The sequence below is a fragment of the Podospora pseudoanserina genome, chromosome 1 (assembly GCF_035222485.1).
Source record: "Podospora pseudoanserina strain CBS 124.78 chromosome 1, whole genome shotgun sequence".
Classification (NCBI taxonomy): domain Eukaryota; kingdom Fungi; phylum Ascomycota; class Sordariomycetes; order Sordariales; family Podosporaceae; genus Podospora; species Podospora pseudoanserina.
Window position 1 is genome coordinate 1076072 of NC_085920.1, and position 16320 is coordinate 1092391.

The 16320-nt window shown below is 52.3% G+C and overlaps 5 protein-coding genes across 5 annotated transcripts; 3 read left to right on the plus strand and 2 right to left on the minus strand.

Annotated features, from left to right (window-relative positions):
- Nucleotides 1-736: 736 nt before the first annotated feature.
- QC764_102960 (uncharacterized protein) lies at nt 737-1298 on the plus strand (the record flags this gene model as incomplete). Its single annotated transcript, XM_062941525.1, has 2 exons — nt 737-1027; nt 1083-1298. 2 exons carry the CDS (start codon nt 737-739, stop codon nt 1296-1298), a joined length of 507 nt encoding a protein of 168 aa, XP_062804387.1.
- A 191-nt stretch (nt 1299-1489) lies between these two features.
- Nucleotides 1490-2980, minus strand: IZH3 (inc metabolism membrane protein; the record flags this gene model as incomplete). Its single annotated transcript, XM_062941526.1, has 1 exon — nt 1490-2980. One exon carries the CDS (start codon nt 2978-2980, stop codon nt 1490-1492), a length of 1491 nt encoding a protein of 496 aa, XP_062804388.1.
- A 1116-nt stretch (nt 2981-4096) lies between these two features.
- Nucleotides 4097-4966, plus strand: QC764_102980 (uncharacterized protein; the record flags this gene model as incomplete). Its single annotated transcript, XM_062941527.1, has 3 exons — nt 4097-4473; nt 4534-4781; nt 4911-4966. The coding sequence occupies 3 exons, from the start codon at nt 4097-4099 to the stop codon at nt 4964-4966; spliced, it is 681 nt and encodes a 226-aa protein (XP_062804389.1).
- A 1783-nt stretch (nt 4967-6749) lies between these two features.
- QC764_102985 (uncharacterized protein) lies at nt 6750-7261 on the minus strand (the record flags this gene model as incomplete). The annotated part of the gene is made up of 3 exons (XM_062941528.1): nt 6750-6993; nt 7083-7114; nt 7192-7261. The coding sequence occupies 3 exons, from the start codon at nt 7259-7261 to the stop codon at nt 6967-6969; spliced, it is 129 nt and encodes a 42-aa protein (XP_062804390.1). The 3' UTR covers nt 6750-6966.
- A 2770-nt stretch (nt 7262-10031) lies between these two features.
- On the plus strand, nt 10032-15448 carry QC764_102990 (uncharacterized protein). The gene is made up of 4 exons (XM_062941529.1): nt 10032-11645; nt 11809-12034; nt 12174-15374; nt 15429-15448. Exons 1-3 carry the CDS (start codon nt 11079-11081, stop codon nt 13322-13324), a joined length of 1944 nt encoding a protein of 647 aa, XP_062804391.1. The 5' UTR covers nt 10032-11078; the 3' UTR covers nt 13325-15374; nt 15429-15448.
- The last annotated feature ends 872 nt before the right edge of the window (nt 15449-16320 follow it).

The following is a 16320-nucleotide window of genomic DNA, read 5'->3' on the forward strand; positions in this document are numbered from 1 at the left end:
ATGCCATGCCATGTTATGTACTCGTGTATATACGTACGTACTTTCTTCTCCCCCTCACTTCATGCAGTATACTTCACCAGGTCATGTCCGCCTTCCGCCCCTTTTTGATACCTAGCCTGTCCTCATCCCTCATCACCCCCTTCCTTCCTTCCTTCCTTCCTTCCTTCCTTCCTTCCCCCCAAAGAGCTCTCCCCATTACTCATCATCTGCTGTCTTAAAAACCAAAATTTGCCTTTTAACGCCCAAGTCCCAAATGCAAATATGCAATACCAAAAATAGATAAAAATAACCTTTCCCACTAACCAACTTACCCCAGATGGAACCACCCAAAAAAAAGCTTAAATCCAATATCGTCGGACACCACCACCGCCGCCGAGCAAAAAGAAAAACAGTCGGATAGTTCCTCAAACACCACACAACAACCAACACCAACAAGTCCAGCAGATCTCTGGAATTTATCTTGGCTGGTCGCCAAGAAAAAACCCACACCCACCTCCCTGGCATCTCGGCCCCTCCCCCCCCCTATCCGCTATCCCTTGTTTCGACAGCAAAAGCTAAGCCAGTGTCTCGGAAAGCATCAAACCGTAGCGTGTCGCTCTGATCACCCTTCAGCACAGGATAAACTTAAAATATCACTCCCGCCAATTCCTCCATCAGCCTGGTTTTCTCTAGCCCACCCAATTGACAACAACGGAACCCAACAACAATAACAGCAATCCTGTTATATACAGTCAGTATGCGCCTCCCCTGCATCTTGACCCTTGGCAGCGCCAGCGTTGTTCTAGCAGAAGATCAACCCCGAAACCAAAAACCGCTATCCCCCCACCCGGGAACAGTGACGACACCCCCCCAAAAATTCATGTCCTGCTCAAAAACCTACGGCCCCGACTGGAAAACCTGCGGCGACGAAGCCACAAGCCGCTTCTGCTACAGCCCCGCCCAAGGACAGTCATGCTGCGCTGTCGACAACGGCTACTGCGAAAAGGGCACCTGGTGCGCCCCCGTGGCTGGGTATTGCTGTTTGGACGTATGTGACAACCACCACCCACGCAGAGAAAAGGTGCTGAACAATTTCCCCCCAGAGCGAAAATCTCGAAAGCTGTGCGCAGAGTGCCGGGTTTGAGCTGCCCGGGTTGGAGAGTAGTTATCTACCGTCGTTGAAGAGAAGTGTAAGCCTGCTTGAGGACAGGGAGGTTGTTGTCGGAGAGGTCAAAGTATCCGTGGCAGCGAAGAAAAAGACCTTGGTTGGGTTGGGGTTGGGAATGGGCGTGGTTGGGTTATTGATGCTTTCTTGCTGAGATTTTGGGACGTTTGTTTTTTCGGGATAGCGCGGCGTTGTGATATTTTATGGCAGGTAGGCAAACAGGTGCATTTTGGGACGGGTTGTTGACATTGAATTTGTGAAAGCTGTTGATGTAGGTGGCAATTTTCTCTCTCCGCTGAGGAAACGTCTAGTTAGAGAAAGCTGATAATATATACAGTGCCGGTTTTAATATACAGCACAACCGTCCTGGGCGAGGGCGAAGGCGTGCGAGAAGAAAGCCTGCATGGCCTTGTAGTGAAACAGAATGCCTCCCAGCACGGCGATGTGCCACAGGTTGTGGCTGCCACCGCAGTAGTCAAACATTCCCGGACACCAGCGCTCTGGAACCTTGCTGGCGTAGACGATGGCTCCAAGGAGGTAGACGCCAATGGATTTGCCAATGGGGCCGTAGAACTCCATGGCGGAAGCAAAGCTGCGGGTGAGCGAGATCTGGAGGATGGGCAGGAAGCCAGTGGCGCCGAGGCCGCAGTAAAAGGCAACTCTGGCCCAAGCCATGTCCGCTCCGTTGAACTTGGGGTGCCATGGGAGAATGACGCCTCCGACGCCAAGGAGGGCGGTGGTGATCATGTAAGCATAACGGCTGACGGGATCGCAGTAAAAGGCCGTGTATTCGGTCGTCATGATGGACGAGGCAATCAGGAGCGAGATGCCGGTGTAGTCGACGCAGGCAAACATGGAGATGAGATCGACATCGGCGACCGAATTCATCGTGTGCCAGATGGTGCTGCAGACCAGGCACTGGCAGGCGGCAAAGAAGAAGACGGCGGCAACAAAAATGTCGGCTTTGCTGCTCAGGGAGAAGTTGGTGCTGGTGGGATAGAAGTAAAAGGCCACAGCCAAAACAAGGACGAGGCCGATAGCGTGCGACCAGATGTTGACAAGCTCGTTGGAGAAGCCAAACGCTGACCGCACGCAGGCCAGCTTGGTTTCGGAAAACCGGTAGCCCTTCTTGATGTGGGGGTTGATCCTCCATGGGACTGGCAAGTCATCGTAGTGAAGCAAGCCGTGTTCCCGAGCCCGGGCAATCGCTCGCTGTACATGGTCCTCGAGGGACTCAGCAGCGCGCATTGCTCTTTCGATACCACCATCGACAACACGATGGGCCTCGTCCATGAGCACCTCGGCCGCATTGGCCAGGCCTCTTTCCCGAAACTTGGCGGCTTGGTTCTCCATATCCTCTAGCAGGTCGTCGAGCACCTCGATACCAATCTTTGCCTTTTCGTTGAGCGACTCTGCGGCGGCCATGGCGTCTTGGTACCCTGACTCGAGAGTTTCCACCATAACATGGAGTTTCCTCCTTCCAGCCCCCATCATCTCTTCCGACACCTGCGAGCATCTTTCCTGAACCGCCTGCAGCGTGGAGTAGGCGGCCGAGATACCGGAATCCAGACTGAGCTCGCCATAGCTCTCCCAATCCTCGAGCTTCTTCTCCAAATTTGTGAGGAACAGATCCAGCTTGAGCAAGAGACCCTCCTCCCCTTCCATGAACTGGTTGACCAGAGACTTTCTCCTTTGCTTGAAATGCGAAGGGCGGCGTTGTCGGAGGGCCGGCCGTTCTTGCGCCTGTGCTCCGGACGACTGGCCGGCTTCGGGGGCGTCTTCGCAAGCGCTGAATGTAAACGGGGAGGGGCACCCGAGACCCGGAGAGACGTCCATCGTGAGCGGCGTTCAAGATTAAATTCCTTGGATAAGACACCGCAGCACGAGGTTCCGTGTGTGTGTGTGTGTGTGTGTGTGTGTGTGTGTGTGTGTGTGTGTGTAACTGGAGAGAGGCGGGACGGTCACAACCAAGTCGGCTGTTGCTTCGGTTGTGGACTACGACGGCGAGTCGTGGACCCGGCGCTTCTTCCGGAAAAATTCTGGGTGGAATAGGAGGTGCGGGAACAGCGGTCGGCTTGCCACCTGCGTCGATCGAGACCCTGAAAAAGTTGGAGATTGGGATGCGCTCGTGTCGCACAAGAAAGGGGTAAGATATGCAGGGAACCAAAACGAACAAAATCTAGAAATCAACAAACCCACGATCTTGCAATCGTCTGGGACATGTACATGGAAGAAGGATAGGATGGCTTTAAGAACGCATACAAAACAGGAACAAGTAAAGCAAAGAGGGGCCCGAGTGGTTTATGTGTGGACTTGCGGGCCGCCATGCTCGCAAAAGGAGGTCCAAGTGGAGATTTACCGTGTTAACCAAGCCCAAACGGGCCCAAAGTCCGCTGTAAGAGACCGCTAGAGGACTGCCACCTGCAGCGCCCAGCGCCTTCCCTCAGCGCCCCCGGGGCCAATTGAATGCCGTCATCGCACCCACGCTGCCCCACTTTTGATACCAAGACCCTGCGCAAGCCTGTGATTGCGACCTGTGACGCTTCTTCCACCGAGGCAAAACCTTCCAGCTGGGCTTCTGGGCTTCCCAAACCGAAACAAAAGACGACCTTGAGAGGCACCGCTATCTCCACGAATAACGTCATTGGCAGTTGAACAGACATCTTTGGGCCCTTTTTGACACAACCTGTAATCTACCCCGCATCGAGCAGCAATCGACGACGCACATCGACAAGCCGCTTGACTAACTTTTCCGACTGCTTGTGCGACGGCTCTTCAATTTTGGCTTCCGCTGCCCCGTGGTGATCTCATCGCCAACCATCCATTGTCGCAGCAGCTCTCATCATCTGCCAGCTCACGTGGTCGCACTACACCCGCAAACCGGTTTCCAACCATTCTTTCAACGAATACCCGCCTCATTGTGATCGCGACCCACGCGGCTGGAAATCCACCATGACGGTCGATTCGCAACCACACGTCGTGGGCGTCACCCATCCTACGCTAATCCAAGCACTCGAAACCTCCAGAGCAGCTCGTGAACAGGCGCAAGGCATAGTAAAGCTCGTTGCCGAAGCCCAGACCGCAATCGCCGACGGCACCGGCACCAAAGCAGACTTCAAGCTCCCTATACAAAAGGCAAAGAAACCTCTCTGGACCAACCTCGCCGTTCTTCGTGGACAACATCGTCGCGCTCACTTCAAGGCGCGCGAGACAAAGGCCTTGACGGCAGAAGCAAGACAGGAGGTAGATTCTCTTCACCTGTCACTACAGAATCTACATTATGAAGAGCGTCATTTGGAGCTGGAAATTGCGGCTTGCGAGGGGTTCGAGTAGGTTCTGTTCAGGTCTGGTCGAATTCAAACGGATAACTAATGTTGGACATCAAACAGACATACCTACCAACTCCTCCCGCTGATTCCCGTCGAAGAGTTTCTCGCCCTGCACCCTGAACACGCCGAGTCGGATGAGAACACTTTGATGGTCGCCCGCATCAACCACGAGCGCACCGAGCGCGAAGCCCTCGAGCAGCAACGGCTCGAGTTGCAAAAGCAAAAGACTAAGCTGACGACGGAAAACAAGAAACGTAGAGAGGATCTTGCGAACCTGGATCAGAAGATGGAGAAATTCATCGATGCAAGTCTTTCTTCTTTTCAGTCTTATTTCTTTGGTCAGGAGGGTGGTGGTTGTGTCTAAGGGTAAATTAGAGATGGATCGGGAGTAGAGTATCAGGTGGAAATGCTTGTGCTAACTTGGCTGCAACGGATAGGCCGCGAAACCGATTCAGAAAATGCTCGAGCAAGATGTTTAGGATGGCAAACTTGACAGTGAGCTATCAGCTGCGCGAAAAACGAGAAGCGAAAGAAAATGGGCTAAATATCTGAAAAAGAGAGCTGAGAAGAAAGCTGAAAAGAGAGAGCCGAGAAGAGAGCCGAGGAGAGACCTGGGAAGAGAACTGAGGAGAGGGCGAATAATGCCGGGCCTTGAGTCAACGAGAGACGATGTACGCTCTCCAGCAATCTTAGTACTTCTTTCAAGGGGCAATTGGTTTCTTGTTGTCAAAGGGCGTTCAGGTCAGGATTCTTTTTTTCCTCAATCCCCAAGCACTCACAATGGGACTGTGACGGCTGAAACTTGTGGTTCAGGAGATACATAGGTACCAATATTATTCAGCAAAGGGCTCGATGAATGCGGCCGATGGGAGCAAGGCGTTACCCGTGGGTTCTTGGATGATTTCGCAAACCCCTCTGCAAGCAGAGAGGGGTTTGCAAATCTAACTAAACCCACGAGTAGACAAACTGTTAATCGAGGGGAAAGGGGGGTGGGATAGTCGACTAATGTATTCAGTCACCAATAATAGTATTATGCCTCCACAAAGGGGCCTCCTCGACTTTGGGTCCACAGCCAGCCCTACGAGGAAGCAGCACGAACCAAGAAGATCGAGATCTACGAAATGCCGTCGTATCCGTACCTTGGGAATCCGGGATACCTCGTCGAAAAATAATTCAACGGCCGACGGCGGATTTTTTGGGGAAGATGGTGGGATAGGGGAGGGGGGAACAACAAGGCGGGGACGGTTCATCTCGCCTATCTCTTGTTCATCAGCCTTGTCGGATGGGCCGGATAGGAATGGGGCCTCTATTCACCGCTCTAGGCCAAGACCCTATGGCACGCAAACACTGGCGAGGAGGGTTACCGGATCGCAAGTTGTTTGAGGGCTTTAGAACAACGCTCTGGGAGTTGAAAAGTCATATGGTCGGAATGCAAAGGGAAAGAAAGATGCAACAGGGCAAGGCGCAGCAGGCAAGGCCTCTCTCATCTTTCAGCCTTGCCGATCAGCCGAGTGCGTTGAGCACGCACTGTCCAACGACAAGGCTGAGCTAGCAATGGGCTATTCCGTAGGAAACACTCAGTTGGTAAATTGCGATGGAGTTTTATCTATCGTCGGATCGTCCCGGTGACCGTCGCATGGTTAGGTGCTCCGCAATTGGCGGTTCTTGTCAGCCAGGGGTCTCTTAAAGGAAAAAGGAGGTTCTCGCACGCCAGGTCAGGCTTTCTGGAAAGAATGACAAGCGTGAGGCTTTATATATCGCTGCCCTGTGAGGAGTGTGGTGGCTGCGCCGTGTTGTGGCTAATGCCGTCCCCCCTTTTTTGATCCTCAGTTCTCCCCGTCGGCATAACAATGGAGACAACTTGCGGACGACCGGTAAGAGAAAAAATGTCGGTTATATGCCTATTTTTGAACCCTTTTTTGCGGCGCAGTTTTTGGATCAGTTTAGGATAGTCGTTTCCGAGTAGGGTTGTAGGTGGTGGAATGTGTAAGCACTTGTTCCCGCTGCGCCTTTCTTAGGAGCTTAGCAATCTCACTTATGTGGATATCATCACCGAGAGAGGAGGACGAGGACTTCTTGTCAAAGCTACCTTGGCAAGTACGAATAAGAAGAGAAAAAAACAACCACATGATGGAATTTCATCAGCTCGCTTGTGAGGGCATGCATGAGGTTAATACATCACATTCTCATATGCGACATACACAACACCAAAACGCCACTTCAAAGGCAGCCTCGTGGCGCGTGCTGTGATAATGATTTTGTGAGTTTGATAAGGGGTGATTTTTGTAGTTCGATAATTGGGGGATAGATAAAGGCATGATCTGATTTGCTCCGGTGACTGATCGCTAAGAGAGCACATCTAATCCCAAATCTTACTGGTCCGTGTGATGAAATGATTCCGAAGGATTGGGTTTCATGGTTTCATGACCCTTTTTGATGAAGTGCTTACATATTGTACGGGGGTTCTAACCATCCTCGTGGTTCGTCATCGGATTAAGGGTCCATGGGGATCGGGTTCGCCTACCTAGGTATAAGCCGAGTATCTTTTTTCGCAAGGTTCGGATATCTTTTTGTGGAGGGAAATACTTCTGTAAGGAGATATTTCTTACAACACCAAGCTGACAAAACTGGCAGCTGTCGTCATGCAATATCAGTCAGCCTGAGACATGCTTGCCATAATCCTGACCCTGAGATAAAGTCAGCACATCTATTTCTCACCAAATGGCTTCATCCAAGCAAGACTGGCAACTCCGCAAGCACCATGTTGGATTTTGGCCCATATCATCATCCCGGTCCATCCCACTATCAAAGTGTACAACGCCGCACGGCTAAAACAAAGGCGCGTAAGTTGTAAGATGTGCCGCGGGATGGGAGATATTTCAACACACACATGGACCAGTCTAGATTGAAATGGAAATAGTTCCCAATCCAACTGCGAGAAAAAAAAAGAAGAAAAAAAAAGAATCGCGTCGCGGGACGCGGTTTTGGTGTGCTTGATGGCCGCAAATCTTGCGTGATTTTTTCTCTCACCAACCCCTGGATGTTGTAACCACCAGCACACAGGTTGCTACCGTCAGGGGGGTTTGATGGACGGACCGGACATTGCAGCCGCCGGGCGGGAAGGGAAAGGAAGGGTCCTGGCCGGCCTTTTCTGCAACCCTCCCCAATGAACGCCTGGAAGCTTGTTCCTAATTAACACCACTGGTGCTGGCTGTCGTACAAAACTTCGAGGACAAGGTTATTAGTGATATTGGAGGGTTTCAATTCGAAAACATGCTTCCTTATTGCTTCTCTGCCAGTTCCCAGCAGTTGCAAGACATGTTTCGAAACATTCTATTGCATTTTCCCCCTCATCATGCAGATGTGTCCCTAAACCCGGTCGTACAGAAAAGGAAGCGGCTTCGGGGTCTGAAAAGTTAACGCCTCTCCCGTTGGAACCGGCCACACGAATCGGTGGGCGGACGGTTTCTGAGGCGACGATGAAAAAGAGGCCCCGTTTCTAGTTCCCCGGACCTGCAGCACTCCTGCAGTAAACTCTCAACTTTGTTGTTCTGCTGTATCACCGCCTGCAATATACTGCCGGCCTGTGAGCCATGCATCTCGGTTTGAGGTGTGGAAGGCTTCGTTGTCGGATGTCAAACTCGGGCCAAGCTGCTGCCATGAGCTGCCAGATTGATAACCCAAAAGAAGCTTTTTCTGGTTCTGGGATGGTCGTGATCGGAGTAGAGGATTGTCCGGGATGCAGCACCCCAGACCCGACCCAACGTCTGGTTGAAGCCGCACAAGCGAAATGAATCTCTTTGACCACATCACGCAAGAGCCGGCCGGTTCCTGCTGGGACGCCGCCGTGGTGATGCTTGAGAAACAAAAGACACCCTCCCGCCACACCAGGAACAGCCTCTAGATGCTATTGTCAGCCGCTTTGAGCTCTGCCGCCTCGACATCTTGTTTAACAACATCATAAAAGATGCGGTGATGTGATCCATGCTCCACCACTGCCGGCAGCCGAAGCCGGTGAAGGGACGGCGATGGGGCCGTTGTAGCGTAGCCCGTTCCGGCAAGTGTGGGATGAAGAAAGAAAAAAAAAAAGAAGACCTTTTTGGCTCTTGCTAGCCTACCATTGAATCCATCGCGCAGCTTAAAATTGGTCCAACGCTACGCTTGGCACGATGCGACATGGGCGAGGTGAGAGCGGATGAATGGGCTTCAACTCTGGTGCCGAGGCCGAGCGAGAGGCCTCACAAGAAGCACGTTTTTCGACTATTCCGCAGGTACCCATGTACCTAGATATAAAAAGGTCTCAGTTAGCAACGTTCCCAGGCCGGAATTTCATCTTTTTTTGTATGGGGATCCGCATGTCCATGTGAGCCGTGCCGAGACACCGGCACGTAGCCTGCTGCTGTGCTCACGCTCTTCTGCAGGCTGCTCGTCAGCTCAGTGGCTCTCCAGACTATGCAGAACTACAGCGCCACCTTCGCATTTCTGGCCGTTACACTCTCGCTGCTAGTGAGGTGACTTGTGCGAGCATCGCGGGCCAATAGTAACATCGGAGAAGGGGAAATGCCTGAGCTGCCGTGTCCGCTTGGGAAAGCTCATCATAATTTCCACAAAGTGGCATCGGCCCACCAGCCAGTGACAGAGCCGAAGGGGGCCCAAGCTCCCCGTGCATGTCAAATGGCGACTGTCCAACGTGGGGATGTGGCTGGTAAGTACAGGGCGTTATCGACATGGCATGGCGAGGCTAGCTCTTTGCTTTCCCCTTTGATGCTGACCGACTTCCTTTGCCGCGTTGGAGTGGGCGGTGTACTGTTCTGTGTTGTGGATGGGGAATGCTGGCTTCTTATCTGCTTGGTGGGAGGACCCCGAATAACAATAAACTGTTCTCTGGCGCAAGGAACGGCATGATATGATGCGGGTCATGCTGTGTGTGTGCCAACTTCAGACACAGAGCCCCACAGACTTCGATTTGTCCCGAGATCCCCCATCAGGATTGGTGAGATTCTCTGCCACTGGTGCAGTTCCGTCAGGTGTCGAGCCGTCAAGAACGTGCGGCTGGCGTGGTGGTTCAGAGGGACGGCAGCGCTTGGAGTGCCCTGACGTCGTCCCTCGGCCTAGCAACAGCTGTGAGACTTTTTACTTGTCGTTGTCTTGTCGTTGTTGATCGCGACAGGAAGTGGAGTTGGACCTTTTGCGCGTGCTGGAGGCCAAGTGTTTGGTTGGCTTCTGTGACAGGGAATAATGTATGGAGTCAGACGTAAGATTCCTGGCCTGGCCAGGTAGGCAACAAAGCTTTGAACTGCCGCCGCTTGGCAAACGCGGCCTTGGAGCGAGAAAAAAACAGAATTTTTTTTTTTTGCAACCTGGGTACTCCGTCGTGTTAAGTTCGAATAGGCGAATGCCAGACAGCCTTCGCCAACGCGCCAATGCCTCCCGAGCAGCTTGTTTCAACGGCAGGGACGTTGAGTGTTGGATCGTCGAGAAGAGCTGTCTCGAAGGGGAAGACTGCAGCAGGAGCTGAGTGGACGGAGCTCTCTTTCGCACACCAACGACACCCCAGATCTCTCCCCCGCGATTTCCATGTGAAAAACAGCGGGATCCAGGTCAGGGTGCCGCGACTCAGACCTGTCCCAAACCGTTCCGAAGGCTGTGAAAGAGGCCTTTTTTGAGTGTGTTTTTCTCATCAACCCTCAAATAACAGACCACTACAGAGGCCTTGCTAGCCTTGCAACGGGGAAACAGCAAACCTGGGCCGTTGCTGAGCCGTCCCCAGGTGGGAAATTTGTTACCCAAAAGCGACAAGCTTGCTGTGTTATTCGCACCAGGTACTTTCGTGCCCACCTCACAGTTGAGGGAATCCACAATCTTACGCTGCTGCTGCGGAGGGCCGACCCCAACAGCGATCCAATTGCCTGTAGCTCAGCCCCCAGTCCCCGTCGTGACCCTGCCGAGCCTGCACATCCCAGCCCACACCTATCCAAAGGTAGCACCCACGAACACCCCAGCAGCGTTTTCCCATCGCAGGTGTTGGCACCGACCGACAGAGAGAGAACGCGTGGGCTGGGCTTTCAACCTCAGCTGCCCCCTTTTTCTGTTGCTGGCAGCCTACCCTCGACGAGTTTCATCGACAGCTACCATACCCAGGTTGAGCTTCCTAACCCTCACCTCAGCCAGGTCCACCCCCGGGTCGCACCACATTGACCACATTGACCACTCACCACCTGCACCCCCATCTACCTGACTGCGCCCGCCCGGTGGTTATCCATTTTCCCAACCGCACACCTCACCTCTTCTCCTTCTCTTCTCTTTTTTCTCTTTTCCCCCTTCCTCCCGCCAGTCCCTCCTTCCCACCATCTCGAATCGCAGCCCTGTGCCTCTGGACCTTTGGACGTGCTCGGTTGAGGTGCAATCGACTCGCGTCTCTTTGTGCACTCGGGCCCACGTCGTCAACTCATCGTCGACTTCCTCCTCCCATCACCTCAACGCCCTCAAATCGCCATTCGTCGGTTAGCAAACTGGGCGTGTTTCCGTCCACGACGAGTCAGCAACTTATAAACACACCACCGCTACCTCCACCTCCACATAATAACTCACACCGAGCAGCAACAATGTCGATATTTGGGTGGTGTAGCCAGCGCGCTGGCGGTCTGGCCATGATGACCACCGTTGCGCTCTCCTACTGGGTGATTTCGAGCGAGCTCGAGGCTCAACGACATGGCTACAAGTATCAGTCAAACGACAGTCTTAGCGCACCCAACTACGACCCGCAAAACGGTGCCATTTGGGTCAACATCTTCTCCTACTACTGCCTGCTCATCCACTTCCTTGTCTTCTGCTTCCCCTTGCGCTCCTGCTACGCCGTCTTCACCATTGGCAGGCAGCTGCGCAAGTCGGCTCGCGCCAGGACCCTCAAAGACATCAAGTTTGGACACCGCCGCCGCAGCTCTTCGACCTCCCTTTCCAGCTCCGAGACCTTGACCTCGTCGCGCGACCTGGGCTCCTCCTCGAGCAGCGAAGTTGAGGATGTCGATACGGATTGCTACATTGATGCCGACATTGCCCCCGACCGCGTCATCCATGCCATTGTCATTCCCAACTACAAGGAGGAAAATGACACGCTCAGGGAGACTCTCGAGGTCTTGGCCTCTCACCCTCAGGCCCGCAACACCTACGATGTAAGTTGGCGCGCTCTACACTTCAGCCGCTGGATGACACACCCCCTCATCAACCGCTGTCAACAAATGCTTGTTTGTTCTCTGGCAGCAGCTGTGGTGGGGGTGAATGGGCCCGATGAAGCACCTCCCCTGTTTAGTGCGGAGCTGACAGTTCACGATCCAGGTCTATCTTGCTATGGAGCAGCGGGAACACAATGCCGAGACCAAGGCTTCCCGGTTCGTCAATGAGTTCTCCAAGAAGTTTCGCTCCATCAACTACACGCTTCACCCGTCTGATATCCCCGGCGAGCTTGCTGGCAAGGGCAGCAACATGGCTTGGGCCGCCCGGAAACTCAGCGAAAGATACTCTCTGGGCCAGCGAAAGGATGTGATTGTGACCGGAATTGATGGTGAGTTTGCCCCGCAGAAGCTGCCGAACGTTCTGGGCCCCGTTGCAAGAATGCACCGGGTCGCTCGGTGCGGTTGGTCCCTTTATTTCTGTCCTGCGCGCGCGATTGGATTCGCTAACCAAGTTTGTCACGGATGCAGCTGATAGCCATCTCTCGACCAATTACTTTGGCCTGGTAACCACCATGCACATGACTTACACCGAGACTGCCACTACCACCCTCTACTCAGCTCCCATCATCTTTGACCGCAATGCTCACAACGTCCCGGCTATTGTCCGTGTCGCCGATGTACTGTGGTCTGCTGCCGGCATGTCCGGATTGTACAAGGGTTCGACCGTTGCTCCTCCTACTTCGGTCTACTCGGTGCCGCTCGAATTGGTTGACCGTGTCGGCGGTTGGGATTGCGATGCCGAAGCGATTGGCGAGGATTTGCACATGTACCTCAAGTGCTTCTTTGCGCTCAATGGTAACTTGACCGTTCGGACCGTCATGAGCCCAGTCAGCCAGACCAATGTTACTGGCGGTGGTCATGGCAAGGGAATCCCCGGTTTGATCGCCGACGTGCAGGCTCGGTACAAGCAAGCTCTCAGGCACATGTGGGGTGCTTTGGATACTGGGTATGCTCTCAGGAAGGTTGTAGAGGTCTGGAGAGAGAGGAAGCACACCTCCAGAGCGTTCCGCCCTCTTCACACCGCTCTGAACGACGCCTCGGATGGCTATGTTCCCGAATCGCAAGTCTCGACAGCTGACCCCGAAGCTGCTCCCGAAAGCGGCATCTTCTCGGACGTCACCACCGACACTCTGAAGGGCGTCAACTACGAGCGCATGATTGTTCTGTTTCACCGTCTTTTCGAGGCGCATTTCCTGCCTGTCCAGATGACAATCCTGGTTGTTGCATCGACTCTCTACGCCTGGGTTACTGACGGGGCTCCTGATGTTCACGGCGTCAACTGGATGTTCAGCATCTGCAACATTCTGCGCACAGTTGGTTTCATGGAAGTCGCCCTGTACCTCTTTCTCTACGAGAGCTTCCACAAGGTTTGCCTCGAGATTCGCGAGAAGGAGATGAGCGATGCCGGTCTGACCAAGGGCATGCACTTCTCCCGCAGAGAGGCCAAGACCAACTTTATTGACTACATCATGGTACCCCTTGTCGCGCCAATCTTTGGCTCGATCCCTTGCGCCCAAGCGCAAATATACCACTTCTGGACAGTAGACTTGGTCTACACAGTCAGCAAGAAGGCCACTAGGAGGAGAGCCAAGTCGGTCAACTTGGATTCTTTGGTATAACACCAGTTACTGCTGCCTCGCAAGCAAATTATCGCATTTTAATAGCGCCGATGCTTTACTTCTATCCATGGGCTCGACCCTCTCGGGCTTCGATATCCGTGTGCCGTCGAAACTTGGCATAGAGCTGTCCAGCACACCTCGGAACGCCGACCCCTTCTTCGATTCTTGGGCATTTTTACATTTTGTCAACAGACTTTGGCGAGGGGCGTACTTCATCGCCCTTTTTGGCCTTTGTTCTTTTATAAACAGCACGGGATTGTGTGAGGCGCACGTGTGTAAATCAAGAGGACATGATGTTGATATGCATGGCATGGCATCGGCATTTGGCATCTAGATATGGGGCTCGACGTTTTTCTTTCTTCTTTTTTGCTTTGCCATCATTGTTTTTGCTCATTTTTCGGCGGGTTTCATCGGAGTTCAAGGAGCAACAGAGCAAGAATAATATTATACCAGGACGGAACGGGGGACAATCGGTTTATGGATGATATCCTCCGCCTTGCTGGCGCCATTCGCTTACACACCACACTTACCACCACCACCACCACCAGCCACCAGAAAGAGTTGGGAACACGACACGGCGATAATTCAGGTGAACCCCCCCAGTGGCGGCAAGCACAGTTTGGGGAGTCTCACACGACATGGAGACAAGACAAGTGCCGAAAGAAGTCTTTGGAAACGAAATGAGAACAATCCGGGCAACCAAAAAAGCACCTCGAGAACGAACCGCTTTGCAAATCCATGGGGAGAAAGAAGGAAGTGGGGGGGGGGGAACAGATCAACAACACCTTCCTCAAGCGGGATCAATCATCAATTTGGTTTTTTCTCTTCTTTGACGACCACCCAAGGAGAACAGAACGGATTCGAGGCAACTCTTTCTTCACGATATGAGGGGACACAGCCGAAGGAAGAGAAAGGGAAATAATTTAATCCATTTTTAGCCCTTAATATTTAATTTTTTTGTGTACATAAAGAATGATGGGAATAACTATGGGAAGGAACAAGATGGGGAGGAAGAGGAGGAGGAGGCGGAGGCGGAGGCGGAGGAGGAGGAGTAAGATGGGGGGGAAGAAGACATGAGCAAGCGAGCGAAGAGGGAAAGACAAATCGGCGTCAATCAATTGGGAGGGATGGGCCTGGGTTTGCGGTTTGGTGGGTGGTGGTGATGATGATGATGACGTTTATTTGGTGGAGTGGGTAGTTGGGTGGAGATTTGGGGGAGAAGGAGTTCCAAAGTTTTGGTCTCTGAAAGATGGAGACGGCGGGAGGGTGGGGTGTGGTGTAGGGGGAGAGAGAGAGAGAGAAAGAAATTCAGATCATGACGCTCGCTTGGCATGCATAAAGCTATTTTTTTTTGTTTGGTTTTGTTCTGGTGACTGTGACTTGTATGTATGTCTGGATCTTGTGTGGTTTTTGGATGTCTGCCTGATCTTTGAAGGTTCAAGAAGCGCCAAGGGGGAGGTGACGTTGGTGTTGTAGCATTGATTGTGGCTGTGCTGTTCTATCTAGCTAGCGAACGTCGGATTGTAGTTTTCAAATGCTAAACATACTATAGTCTACTCGTACATGCGGAATTTTTACACTAGTTTCATGCGGTTGGGTATGGGATTTAGGAATGGTATGGGGTTGGGGCGTCGTCATCATCGTTCGGAGGCGGGCCGTTCCCAGACAAGTTTGTTGCATTTCACGCTCATCCACCTACCCAAGAAACTCTTCGGAATATCGGCATACTCACTCCGGTGTCCGCGGCGCGCGGCTGACTGTTCTCTATGTATCTTGCATGTCTTGTCGAATCCGAGTTTGACACAGGTAGGAACGTGGGGCGGTCGGTCTTCTCCGTACCCTACCTATCTACCTACCTACCGACCCAAGGGTCTCTGTAAACGAACTGGTATGGACACCCCCAATGCCGTGCGGCTTTTACATTATTGGGTTCGGAATTTGACGTAAACATGGAGTTTTTGAGTTTTATTTCTCCGTTGAAACGGGACCCTGTCACGCTGTGTGCTTGGGTGAAGTGAGCACCCTGCCCACAAATAACCGAGACACAAAAGTAAGTCAACCCATATCACATACTATGAACTATACCTCAGGAGTAAGTTAATAGGACTTTGAACGATCTTTCAAAGCCTGTTAACTATTTTTTAAGGCCTATAAACTATCTTCAAAGGCCTATTATAAATTATCCTTAAAGGCTTATGGACTATCCGTTAAGGCATGTAAACCAACTTGTAGTGTCTCGATTATTCTGTGGTGAGGATGGTGAGGTGGTGCTTACATATTGACATGTACACTGCCACTGTGGGATATCCACTTTTGGATGGCTGGGAAGGGGGGAGATCGGCGGTTTTACTGGTAGTTGGGTTGGAACCAAGGCCTGATACAATGCTGGGTAGGGGTAGGGGATGATTGGTATGTACAGATTGGGGATTTATTTATTGATTTAGTTTTTTTGTTGTCCAGATAGAGCGGGAGGGGGGACCTGTCTTGGATGGGGCTGGGTGTGGTGAGGGTGAGGGTGAGTAAGCTGGCTGCTTCAGCCTTGCTTTGTTTCGGAGGTCAGCCGTGTCTTGGTTGGGTTTGGTTGCTTAGGGGAGTGGGTTTGACATGTTTGTAGAGATATAATGGTTATAGGAGCTGTTAAACAGAGATAGAGGCCATCTATCCCCTTGGTCAGCTCGGTCTTCATGATCCGGTGTTTAATTTTCTCTGATGATGTGTACATGCTCTTCTAGTGGCTTTGCGATGATGAGGAAAAATAAAGCAAGCTATTTCGGTACAGTATCGACACACTTCACTATACAAGTTTGATGGTGTAAGGCCTGGTCTTGGAGCTTGACTGAAAGGTTGGTGATGAGAGCTCGGCGTCTACTCATATGGACAGCTCTGCGGTATTGCTCAGATAACAATTGACTTGAGCCAAGGTTTCAGATTAAGCAGCAAATCCGATTCTCTTCATCTCAAACTCCTAGAAAACACACTCTGACAGTCGCCTGAAG